At 43.6% G+C, this 12853-nt stretch overlaps 1 protein-coding gene across 1 annotated transcript in view; it reads left to right on the forward strand.

Moving 5' to 3' along the window:
• Positions 1–190: 190 nt before the first annotated feature.
• Positions 191–12853, forward strand: part of CHAT (choline O-acetyltransferase) — a 41117-nt gene continuing 28454 nt past the window's right edge. The window contains exons 1-6 of the mRNA XM_040564055.1: positions 191–310; positions 2941–3085; positions 5927–6118; positions 8287–8405; positions 9817–9870; positions 12635–12815. Of these exons, the coding sequence (XP_040419989.1) occupies positions 3023–3085; positions 5927–6118; positions 8287–8405; positions 9817–9870; positions 12635–12815 (609 nt within the window). The 5' untranslated portion in view covers positions 191–310; positions 2941–3022. The remainder of the gene's footprint in view (positions 311–2940; positions 3086–5926; positions 6119–8286; positions 8406–9816; positions 9871–12634; positions 12816–12853) is intronic.

Here is a 12853-nt window from a genome sequence, read left to right on the forward strand (position 1 = left end):
GCGGGCAGCCCGTGCCGCGGGGAGCTGCGGGCCCCCGGAGCTCCCCCTGCCGCCTCCGGGGAGCTTCTCGGCTGCCCCCGGCGGTGCCTGGGGCGGGCGGCGAGCCTGTTGCGCGCAGCGGGAGGGGCGGGCAGGGCAGGGCCGGGCCGGGCCGGGCCGGGCGGTGCCGGGGGCGGGGAGGAGCCAGGCGGCGGCGGGGACGCGCCGCGCTCCGCTCGCCCTCGCCCAGAGGGGACCCGGCCGCCGAGGAGGTGGCGGTGGCGGTACCCCGGCCGGAGCCGCCGCGGAGCGCCCCGAGCAGCAGCAGCAGGTAGGGGCGGGCGGCGCGGCCCCGACGGCCAGAGCCGGGCGGGGGGACGGGGGGACCGCGGCGGCTCGGTGCCCTCCCCGGCGGCACCGCGAGGGAAGGGCCGGCGGTGCCCGGGGCTGCCGTGCCGGGAGCGCTCCCCGTGCTCCCGTGGCGGCTGCGGGCCGCGGGGGTTCCTGGCGGCGTGGGGCCCGACCCCGCCTGTGCGCCCCTGAACTTTGAGCGTTGGTCCCCGGAACTTTGAGCGGGGCTCCCTGACACCGCCCGGGGCAAGCACCGGCACAGGGGGAGTGTAACGCCCCGGTGCGAGGTACGGCAGGCTGCCTCCGGGTCCGACCGCACGGAGAACTCCGTGTATATAAGCACAGTGCTTACAGCACTGCCTGTCTGCTGTCAGCTACCCGGGAGATCAGTGCCTTTTGTTGCGGATTTGAGCTGCTGCTGGGAGCTGCGGGAAAAGCCACCGGCTCCCCAGCCTGCCGTGACTCGCAGCCGTCCCGCTAAGCCGCTCACCCTGGCCTGCCAGCTAAGCTAGCTGTAAATAAAAACAGCTAGGATTATTTTTTTCTTTTGCTTAATAACTTTGACAGTGCACCTCACAACTATCCGAGTGAGCAACTTCGAAGTCATCGTGCATTTCTGCAGGATTTTCTCTCATGTCAGTTTTCCTTGTTCAATATTAAGCAAATATCGGATTGGGTGTGATGCTAAGCTGGCAGCTGCCAAACCAGAGACAAAGCCTCAGTTCATCCACACGACAGAGGAAAGTACAGTTTGCCCTATCACCACCAAACTCCTTATCACTCGTTTTACAAATATGTCAGTCTGTTATTAGCACTACTTCCCACGGACACAGAGCCAGTGTGGACCTGGAGTTTGTGTGGTATTTACTGCAGTTTGACAAACATCATCAGCAAAGAAAGAACAGAAGTCCCAGTGAGGAGAACAGCAAAGCAAGGTTTTCCTCTAGGGGAAAATAGAGTCTCTGGAGACAAAATGGCTGCTCGGTATTTGAATGCTGGCGGGGAGCTGAAGCCAGCACAGCTACAAGTGGGCAAGCCACCGTCTTCCAAGAGCTGCAGGACATGTCCATTATTTGCAGAGCTTTGAACCTGTGCTGCTAGGAGTAGAGTGCACTGCTATGTGATGAGACTTGTGTAGCACACGAGAGAGAGTGGAGCAGCGCAGCGGGTTAATGTGGCCTTTTGGCAAGGGAAATCGTCTCTCACCTGGGTTGAAATCCTGAGCAGATGACAGATCAACATGAGTTTGCCGTGTGGCTCATTGCAGTGCCCCAGGGACATCTCTCAACCTTACACAACCTACTTCACAGCACATGGCCCCACTGGCAGTGCAGGACAGGATCAACACAGGGTGTCAGTGACAGTGTAGAAGTTGTACAAGACTGCAATCACCAAGCCAGTTCCTCAGGAGAGGAATAACACGAAGCCCTCCCTGCCCATCTCTAACCAAACCTCTTCATTTCACTTCACACTGAACATTTTATCCAAAATGTTTTTAAAAGCTGCTGTAGAAGTAATTCAAGTGCCCTTAATTTGTAGTCCCAAGGGTTTCAGAAAGAAAATATGACTTTTTCTGTTTAGTCAACAGATGCTTTCTTTTATATTTTGCTTACCCACAGTACAAACTGATTAAAAAGAAACTCCTGTGATCTGTCAAGACCTGTCTGCGCACACAGAACTACTGCTGCTTTAACTGTACCACTGTAACTGAAGGACAACGGCTTGGTGTGGGCACTATTATGTGAAAAGAAATATGTCTTGGTATAGCTTATTCTTGTACAGAAAATGAGTAAGAGGCATCTTTAGAGCTGAAAACCGAGATAAGCACAATACCAGAGAGACACGTGCAGAAGTATTTGCTCTATCACAGATGACTTCTGCGACTTGTGTCAGGATAAGCCAACTCCCTGGATAAGTAGATCCAGTAGATCTGTTTGGAAAGGCTGCTGGTCGGAGCAACTCAAACACAGTGTATGCCACCTTTCCCAGCCCTCCTGCAGCCCAGGAGCTATGCCCCGAAGCACCCACACCCTGTGAACTTCCAGCCTGCAGGGGGAAAGGCACATCTCCATTGAGCCCCTTTCTACTGCTTCCACATCTTTAACACGAAGGTGACAGCACCTCACTGTGTCAGCGGATCAATACATTTAAAGACTGCAGTGCTTTCAGATAAAATGGTAAAGGGAGGACATACAAGATCTGTAGATAGTTATCTGCAACCTTATGGCTACTTGTGCTGACACAAGTATATTCACAGAACAGCCACCTCTCTCCTCCAGCTAATGTCTAACAGTAATACAAAGTGTGCAGATCATGACACAATGCATTGCAAAGTAGATTAGAGTGAGAAAATAATTCTCACTGAGAAGGGACTGTTTATGTGCATCAGACAGTTTTGGAGAAATAAATTTATAGCGAAATGGGACAAACAGACTGTCAGAGCAATCTCCACAAAGCTCAGATCAGCTAGCTTTGAATCTTGTACTTCTATTTCTCTTCAGTTTTGCATTCTGAAGCTTCTGTGTATGCTTGTGCAGGGAATACTTCCCATGAACATTTTGATTATAAATAATGGGTACTGACTGGACTTTAAATCTTTTCTATTTCCAGAACTGAGGCGTGAGGCTCTGTAAGTGCCCCCAAGTGACTTCCATTTTTGTCCTCTACAAAAAATATCAAAAGAAATGCAGGAATGCCTGTCCTAGAAAAAAACATGCAGAAGAAGGAGAAAGATTCGTCCAGTAAAGATGAGACAGTAAGTGACTGTTTTCGGGAAAAGAAAAAGAAAAAAAAAGAAAAAGCAGGTTCAAGATGGATTACTTTTAACAGCTGACAGTAAGACTAATACCGTAAATTAATGTAAATTAATTTAATAATTGTAAACCAAGCTCTGTTCTAGAGCTGTTTTCTTTATTTCAGGGAACACTACTTAACCTGCAGCAGTTTATACTCAGGAACTAATATTAGTGCCTCCCATATCCACATACAATCCTCCTCCCAATATCCCAAGTGAAATATTGCAATACAACAAACAGATGCGTTACTACATGGGCAGAGATGGCATATAATTATTTCTTAACAGTACAAAACTATCAAACTATCACATATGATTCATTTGCAAGTGGGTTTAAAAGATGCCGGATGTTTATGCCTATCATTAGTCATTTAAATCCCTTTGTGTTTAAAGCTTTTTTCCTTAAGCAGACTCATGAAAATGTACAATAACTTTATCCAGAAAGGACAGGCCAAACTCAGGTATCAAAAAGAAATTTGGCACATTTATTTTCTCTAGCCACAAAATCAGCGACAGAACAGATTCCTGACTAAATACAGCTTGAAACTGAAGAATTACCATTCTTTTATTTCTGAGATCCAGGGAGTATTAAAGGCTGAACTGGATTTGCATCTCCGTTAGTAATGGGTAATCCAATGACACTGTTTATGAGTATCTGTCATCTTCAGTTTCTAGATAGGGAAATGCAGCGCAGCACTGACTTTCCTGTGTCTGTCACAAGGCAGTGCGGGGATTTCAGCTCAGAGGACACCCACTCCCTGCTGTCTGTTCGGAGCCCTTCCTCCATCCTGCTCCCTCCCTGCATGCACTGGCAAAGGAGTCTGCAGCTAGCCTTGCTCTGAGCAGCAGGTGGGACTAGGTGACTGCCAGGCATCTCTTCTGAATGAAATCATGCTGTGGTCATACAGCCTTCTGAAAATGAATGTCTGTTACATCAAGTGCAAGTGAAAAAAGCTGAACTTCACCTGTTTAAGGAGACAGGCAAAAATCTAATAAAAGGAACAGACTCTCCAAAAGTTTATGGTCCACGCTCACTATTCTTTCTCAACTGGGGACACGTCTACCTCCATGAGGATCCGTGCTTAGAGCATCAGACCCTCTTGCAATTTCCCAGTCCTTCATGGATTACTTCATTGCCCGATTTTCCCAGTGCCTCCATAATTCCTCTGGCTTTTAAATGACTAATTACACTTCACTTGCTTAATTTTACATTAAAAAAAAAAAAAAAAAGGAAGGAAGGTCAATTGTCTGGACAGCATGAACATGTTTTCTTCCCATATCCTATTGGTTTCCTTTAGCAAACAGGATAAGGATAAAGCAAGTATTAACAGACATGTTTTTTATCACATTTTCCGGGAGTGTTTCAGGCTGACCGACAACAGAGTTTTGGCAGGGTGACACTCAGATTTATTGAGGTTTCTCATTACGGTCTTCTTGTATGTAGTCAGTGCTAACAAACAGGCAGACCAGCACATTTTCTATTTCCGCAATTTTATAACCAATCATGTTATCAAATATTAACCCAGGGTTTTACTGATCACAAACTAAGTACATTCTTTACTGATGAAGTACCTTCTCATAATGAATTATTTTATTATGTTTGAATGTATTTGAAGATTTTCCCAAGTCTAGTTCAGAATATATGCTTGTGTCATGCCAATTTGTTTGTTTGTCCTAGGATTTCTAGAATTTTTACTATGGAATATTCTCTTTTTTGGGGGGAATATTCTTTTTTTCTCTTTCCCACTTGTTTCTTGGCATATCCATTTGAAAATTTCATTGGCCAAAGACCTACAAATAGAGCTACTGGAGAGGCAGCACCACTTCAGGATTTCGTACAGCTGCATACTATGGCCTAAAATCCAGGCACTTTATGACCTAATGAAACTCCACTGAAGTCACACAATTACATTTGCAGTGATCAGTCATCTCAACTACTAAAACAGAATAAGTGGATTCAAAAAGGGATGCAATATATTCGTCAGCAACAGGACTATCACAGCTATTAAATGCAACAGTCCTAACAAAGTCTCCAGTTTGTTCTAACCCACTGCTTGTGGGGTAGTGCAAGAGCCTATATAAGTAGGCTGGGCCTCCCCTGATTCCTCTCCATTTCCCAAAGTATCTGTTACTGACTGCTAGCAGAGACTGCTGGGCTAGGCAGGCACTGGTTTCAGCCCACAGAGCCATTTTGATATACACTGGCCTGCACTTGCAGATCTCAAAATCAGTGTCCAGTCCATATACTACTACTACAAATCAAATACTACTACTACTACTGCTACAAAATGCTGCGGTACCACATCTGCCTGGGATGGAGTTACTTTTTTCCACAGCAGCCCATAGGGCACTGTGTTTTGGATTTCTGACTGATAAACTGCTGATAACACGCCGCTGTTTTGGCTGTTGCTGAGCAGTACTTGTACAGCATCAAGGTGCACAAGGAACTGGGAGGGACACTGCCGGGACAGCTGACCCAGACTGACCAAAGGGATATCCCATACCTTACAATGTCATGCTCAGCAGTTTTGGGCTGGGTAGCTGTTGCTTGGAGACTGGCTGGGCATGTCTGTTTGTGGAAGGTAGTGAGTGATTGCCTTCGCATCACTTTTTTTTTTTTTCCACTTTTCTTCTCACTTCTCCTGTTGGGGGAAGTGAGCAAGCAACAGTGTGATGGTTTTGTGCCAGCTGGGGCCAACCCAACTGCGTATCAACATCCACCCTGCCTATCTACCAACAACAAAACAGGACATTTTGGGAACAAGCAGAGTTGCTTACTAATCTGTTTTTTTTTATGATTAGGTTGTGCCAAAACTTCCAGTTCCACCACTGCAACAGACCTTACGCATGTACCTACAGTGCATGAAACACTTGGTGCCAGAAGAGCAATTTAGAAAGACCAAGGGCATTGTGGAACAGTTTGGGATTGCAGGAGGCCTGGGGGAATCGTTACAGCAAATCCTCGAGGAAAGAAGGGAAAAGACAACAAACTGGGTAAGAAAATACAGATTAGAAAAATAATTGCTGTATTGGAAGATGCTCATTTACAAACTATCTGCAATGTTCTATATGTGATCACTACTTTCTTTCAACGGGTCTGTGCAAAACAGGAATCACGTCAGGTTCTACCAAAGGGAACTAATATTTCAGACATATTAGGCTAGAATTTGCAAACAGTGAAAAAATCCACGTAATTATTACATTTTCAGGTCAACAGTTTGTTGAGATAAATGGGGGAATTCATGCATTTCAGGACCCAGATGTAAGTGCTACCTGTAGGACTGTAGGACATCCTTTTGGGATGTGATTTCAGCTTTTCTCTTCAATGACAGTTAGACTCAATTAGATTTTTTATTCAAATTAAAAATGAAATCTGATAAGGCTATAAGAAGTATCCTGTACACCCATCTAGCCAAAGCTCTGTTCTTGTCAAATCATTCTGGAATGGAATACTTTGAGATAGGAATTCCTGTTTAAAATAAGACTGCTGTTTGACATTCGTTGTCATGGTGTACTAACGTGGTTACTCCAAAGTACCTTCTTGGTAGAATATACACACACATACATATATATAGCACACAGGCAATGCTGAGACCTCAGCCTTTACAAAAGTCTAGGTTTCTCCTTTCGAAGACAGGAAAATTAAATAAGCTATAGATAAAATAGATTTCGAACTTCCACAAAGTCACAGCTCATCCTGCCTGCATTCACCATGTAAGAATATGGCAACTGGAAACTAGAAACACTGATTTTATTGAAGTCCTTCCATCCCAGCAAGGGAAAGAGCTGCTCAATGGTTTCATGGACTCAGTAACATCCTGTAGGCTTGCTACTGATGTCAGTGAAGTGTTATTTTTCCTTAACTTGTCAGTCGTGTGATCCACTAGAATACTCTATCAAATTGTTTCTATAGTCAGAAAAAAAGGCTACAGCGCTGGCAGTGCTTAGTTTCTCTTCTACTTGTTGCCACAGTCTGAGGGGTCCACTAAATAACGCCCAATCTGCTTTTGTTATTCAGATCATAGAACTTCATGGTTTTGGTGGCTAAATTAACCATTTCTTAAATGGCATGCCTGTTAATGCCAAGAGAAAACTCTTCATTTAACCACTTAGAGCATGAAACCTTCAGAGGAAGGACATATAAGCATTTTCTGAAACATCTCAGCTTTAAATACTGGTTATTAAAAACAAAAACCTGATTCTTAAAATAAATTTAAAATGTTTTTTTTTTTACCAGGAATTTTACTTGATGGGGTACAGCTCTGGTCTGTTCTCCTGAAGACTCCAGAGACTGTGGGGGAAGCATCTGTTCTAACAGCAATGAAATATCTCAGAGGAAAGCTTTTTCTACTGATGCATGCATTCATAATTATTTTTGCATAATTTCATTGTTGTGTATAGTTACTATATGCAAAACATGCCCACTAAACTCAGACAGACCATTTCATCATTTTAGGAAGTCCTCCATTTTCCAAATAACAATTCTTTAAGCCCTGCTCAGACATAAAGAATACCACTACCATACCTCTGTGTTTTTGATAAAAATGATTAGAAATATAGTCTGTCTGTCTGTCTGGGTCAAGCACTAGTAATTTACATTTGTGTCAGTGGACACAGAGGGAATTCTCCAGGGGCCCTATTCACATTCCAGTATCTCCAGGACCAAGCCATTAGGCTCAGAAAATTCTTTTCTCACTCTGCCTTTTTCAGGATGGTATCTGACGGCTAACAACAGAGCATCTTGGCATTGTTGACAAATATTTGTAGCCCCTTGAGGAAAGCCACTGCTAAGCAAAATTCTGTCTGCCTCTTCAACATATCCCAGTCACTATGCAGGAGTCAGCAGCTAGAACGTTGTACTCAAAGATCTTTTTCTCGTAGAGGGAAGCAAACAACAAAATACCAAAACCACCACAATACAGGGCTTGTTTGGTTTTTAATGGAACATGCTGTAAATTGCCATTGATTGAAAATGGGATTATGGAATTGCGGCTGATTTCAGCTGAGCTGAGGTCACAGAGCCCAGACTGAAAATGCTCAGCGGCTCCATTAATCAGAGCCCATGCCTGACACCGGGGGCACCAAGCACGCCCCGCCCCGACTGCCGTTCTGCGTGTCGCTCATAGCTCTAAGACCGTGTTTTGTCCCCTTCCCTCCCTCAGGTGTTTAACTACTGGCTGGATGACATGTACCTCAGCAACCGGCTGCCTCTCCCAGTCAATTCCAGCCCAGCAATTATTTTTGCTCGTCAGTATTTCAAGGATGTAAATGACCAGCTAAGGTAATGTACTAAGAGTTTGCGTCTTTCACTAAATGAAAGGATATTTTGAATATACTGCTTTTGCAAAGAGACAATCAACTTTCATTGAAAAATAAGGGCTGTAACCATTAAATTATTTCCTAGAAGAACTGGAGTTACGCATACAGTGATTCAGAAATAAGTGTCATTACTGTTGCATTTATTGCATGAAAAAAAATGTCATGGCATTTATCTTTTTTTTTAAAAAAAAGGAATATATGCAAAGTGTTACACTGTATAATTCAAATAAACCATTTTTTGATGGAAAAAAAAAACGCTAATTTCTGACGTTGTTTAAAGGAAAATAATCTGTAACATGCCATCATTATGACACCTACTCACCCTGCAAACTGGAAAGGCCATCTTGGTATTAAATTGTCCTTTCCACGTGCTCAAAAGGAAACACAGAAACAAAGGGGATCTAAGAACAAGAATTCAGAAATCATTCCTCCTCAGGAACACGGCTTCCTTCAGGCCCGTCTTTCCCAGCTCCTGAACTGACCTTTCTCCTTTGAACTGTTATGGGCACTTACAGTCATTTCAAAAGTGGAAAGGTAGAGGAGTCGCCAAGCACAGAATATACCTCTCCAGACACCCCTAAAACAGGATTCCATTTTTCAGCCTTTGCCAAAACATTTTCTCCTTTTAAACAGTAAACCAGATCAAATCTACTTTCATATAATGCAATTTTCCTCTTTGCTTTTAGCACTCTCTAGCTGCTCATTACTGGAAGAATTAACTGCATATGAATTTATGCTATTATAAACCAGCCAGAACCTCAAAGCCGATATGTTATTTTAACATTTTGCATAGACAGCCAATGTATCTCTTTACTTTAAACATAACTATAAATGCTTCCATTCATTACTGCCTGAATTTATTGTGCACACAGCTTTCTAAAAACCTCAGCTTTGCATTTGCTAATGCACATGCTTTAACATGGAAATATTTATCTCAGAGCCTCCCATTCAGACACAACGTGAATGGGCAGCGTCAGGAAATAGTACACCTGTCTGCAGCCCTGCAGAAAGAATATCTGCTTAGGACAGGAAGCACTCTAATAAATTGGACAGCTTATGAGTATTGATATTGAAACCCATGGTAAGGATTCTATTAAATATTCAGCCTCTGCTCCTGTTCTCTGAATAAATGCTTTCAGGCTTCCTACTCTAGCAGTTTAACCATTTGAAGGGCCCATCTCTGGGATTTCATATTTCTCTTGATGTGAATTAATTTAGGATTTGGGTGTAGGCAGGGGACTCTTCTTGCCAAGCCAGATGACTTTCTCTCCTTTTGCTGTGTTATCAATCATTCGGGCTCTCCTCTCTCTCGGAAACAGTCCAGCATTGCTGAATGACAAAAGACTGATGTCACTTCTGTCTGTTACTTGCAGGTTTGCTGCCAATCTTATTTCGGGCGTGCAAGACTATAAAACTTTACTAGACACGTAAGTAACTTGGAAGGAGAGTTGCTGTGGAGCCCTGCTCTATAGGACTTCTGATTCAAGGGTGCTTTAACATGCCCAAAGTCAGGCTGTGTCCCACCTCTCCAACATTTGGAAGGGCTGGGGCTCCAGCACGGCTGCTTCAGCAATTTTTTATGTGCTTTCCACTTTATTACTGCAGTCTAATGGCTTGGGGAAGGATGCTTTCTGATGCTCGGCAGTCATCACTTGCGCTTGTGCAGTGCAGCTCAAAAGACACACACAATCTTCCTAACAGAGCTACTGAGAGCACGCTAGGAGGGCCATGCTCCCCAGACTGAAAGAGCAGCAGTGCAGGAACACAGCCCGCACCCCTAACTGGGTACCAGCCACCTGCTGGAGTGCCATACCCATCGGGTACTGCACCCTCCATGTAGAACATCAGCCCCCTGCACCCTCACCAAAAGAAAAATTACGCATCCCACCAGAAGAAGGAAGCCTTGCCACAAACAGTCTGATTCAGTGGGTAATAAAAACAAGCAGGTTGCATATTCCATTGTTACTTTCTGTATATAAACTCAGGACAGGAATCCATTCTTTTTTAAGTCATGAGGTAGCCCATAACAGCATTTTACAAAGCACCACCTAGCCTCACCCAGTGTGTTCCAACTTTACTGCTGAAGTCACTGCTCCCTGAAGAACAGAAATAGTGGCAAGCCAAGCACAGCAGACACCGCACCATAGTGGAGAAGGGATCATTATCCTGGCTGGAAGTACAACAGGCCTATGTGATATGCTGTAACCAATGCTTATTTGGATGCAGAAAGCAAAATCCGTATTTAAACAACATAGTCCCTATCTTTTATGAATCAGATAAAAAAAAAAAAAAAAAAAAAAAAACAGGAAAAAAAGGGAAAGATCTGTTTGATTTTTCATTTCCAAAGTCTGACAGCTACTCAGAAAGTATAGAAGTAGTACTTTTTTAAGAAATGCCTTTGTACAAGATATGCCATAGACCAGCACTGATGTGCTATGAAGTACTGTTGCATACTAATGTAGTTCATTGCATCTTTATATAACAGCATCTGAGATGAGATAAGAAACCACATTACTCAACCAAAGGTTAATTTCAATTATTATTTTGGCCTTACTACTCTAGAGCCAAAGACTCCTGTGATCAGATTTGCTTGCCTTAGATCAATAATCATTTAAGACCTCAGTAGAGCGCCGTCTTATTATGATTACTGTTTGCTTATCAGCCCTCCTTTATAATTATGAGGACACCCTAATTGTACCATCTTCAGTTCCTTGTTGCTGCTAAGGACTTCCACCAGCAAGTCTGCTGCTAGCTTCTCCTGGGTCATCCCACATGCAGATGCGCACATCCGAGCCCAAACCCAAGTGTTTAGTTTTAACTGTGCAGTTATTCCATACAATTGTCAGGAATAAATATTTCAAAGCATGCCAAACTTGCTAATGTAAGACAGTCATAAGATCTTAGACATCTCCCAAATTGGTTTAAGATTTTTGGTCCCATCAGTCAGAGTTAATAATTCCTTTCCTAACTGCTGCAACTACAGATCGTTTTATCTAAATCTACCATGCTAATCCACTATTTTTGATTATCATAGATGCTCTCTAAGACTTTTTAACACTCGTGTGCTAAATAACGTGTTAAATACAAGAGAATTTCTACATTATACAAAAGGAGAGGAGGGGAACACTAATAATCCTATTTTGCTGATGAGGAACAAAAACAAAGTTAAGCAACTCTACAAGGAAATAAGCGCTACAGAGACTTCAACAGCCAGGAACTGAAGTGCATATCCCTGGTTTAGAATTGCTGCAGTCCTAAAGAGACAGTTAAACAAGCTAAACTAGCATAAAATGCTACCCTGTACCAGCTGCTTGACAGTAACCCTCCTTGTGTGCTGCTTTGCCCTTGTCCCTTTCTGGCAGGCTCGAAGCTTTGTCCTTTTTTACTGAGGGAAATCCTCTTCATCACAAGATCTCCCTCCTCTTGTGGTCTCTGTAGCCTGTCCTGAGTGACAATACCGTTATTTCCTGCTGCAGTGTCAGTGGGATATTTTACAATCCATAATCATAATTGCGATAACTTTTTTTTCTTGCCACTAAAGAAGCCTTTTAGGAAGTGTTGTTTCCATGTGCCTTCCAATTAAAAGGGAATGGGTTTTCGGTACTTTCTTCCCCATAGATCTAAGTAAGGATTAGTACATAAGCAAGGCTCTCTGGAAAACAGAAGTGACCTCTGCGTTGCCCCAGCCATTCCTGTTCATCAGGCACGGCCCCTGGGTCCAGAGAGAATGCCTTCTCGCACGCCACTCTAACCACTCGGCACAGAACAGGGCTGCTGTCATTTGCACTGAATTCCATCGCTACTTTTTTTCAAGGTGCTACATCTTTTCCAGCCCTCCTGCTGCTGCTGGCTTCCGTCTGGGCAAGTTTCCGGGGTCCCTTCTAGGCAGGCTTCCCAAGCACATCGCAAAGCTGCTCGTGACATGCTATTTTTTCCTTTCCCACTAGATGATAATGCAATTGCTTAATGAATATGCATGAGGCTGCCAGGAATGATGTATTTAACTTTAGTATGGGAATTCATCTATTTCCCTTATACCGTAATCTCATTTTATTATTCAATTTGTGTTATACCTGATCTAATTGTAACAGAACAAAGGACAGATTAGATTTCTTTTCCTTTCTCTCTCTCTCTCCCCCCCCTCTCTCCCTCTTTTTCTCTGGCTTTGTTTTTCTTCTTCTCTCTCTCCAGCCATGCTTTACCTGTTGATTTTGCTCGTGGACAGCTGTCTGGTCATCCTCTCTGTATGAAGCAATACTATGGACTCTTTTCTTCCTATCGTCTTCCAGGACATACCAAAGATACCCTTGTGGCCCAGAAAAGCAGTGTAATGCCAGAACCAGAGCACATCATTGTTGCTTGTAACAATCAGGTAAATGGGTGTTCTTTTTTTATACCTTTCTATATTTC

Source organism: Cygnus olor, chromosome 7 (genome assembly GCF_009769625.2).
Source record: "Cygnus olor isolate bCygOlo1 chromosome 7, bCygOlo1.pri.v2, whole genome shotgun sequence".
Lineage (NCBI taxonomy): Eukaryota > Metazoa > Chordata > Aves > Anseriformes > Anatidae > Cygnus > Cygnus olor.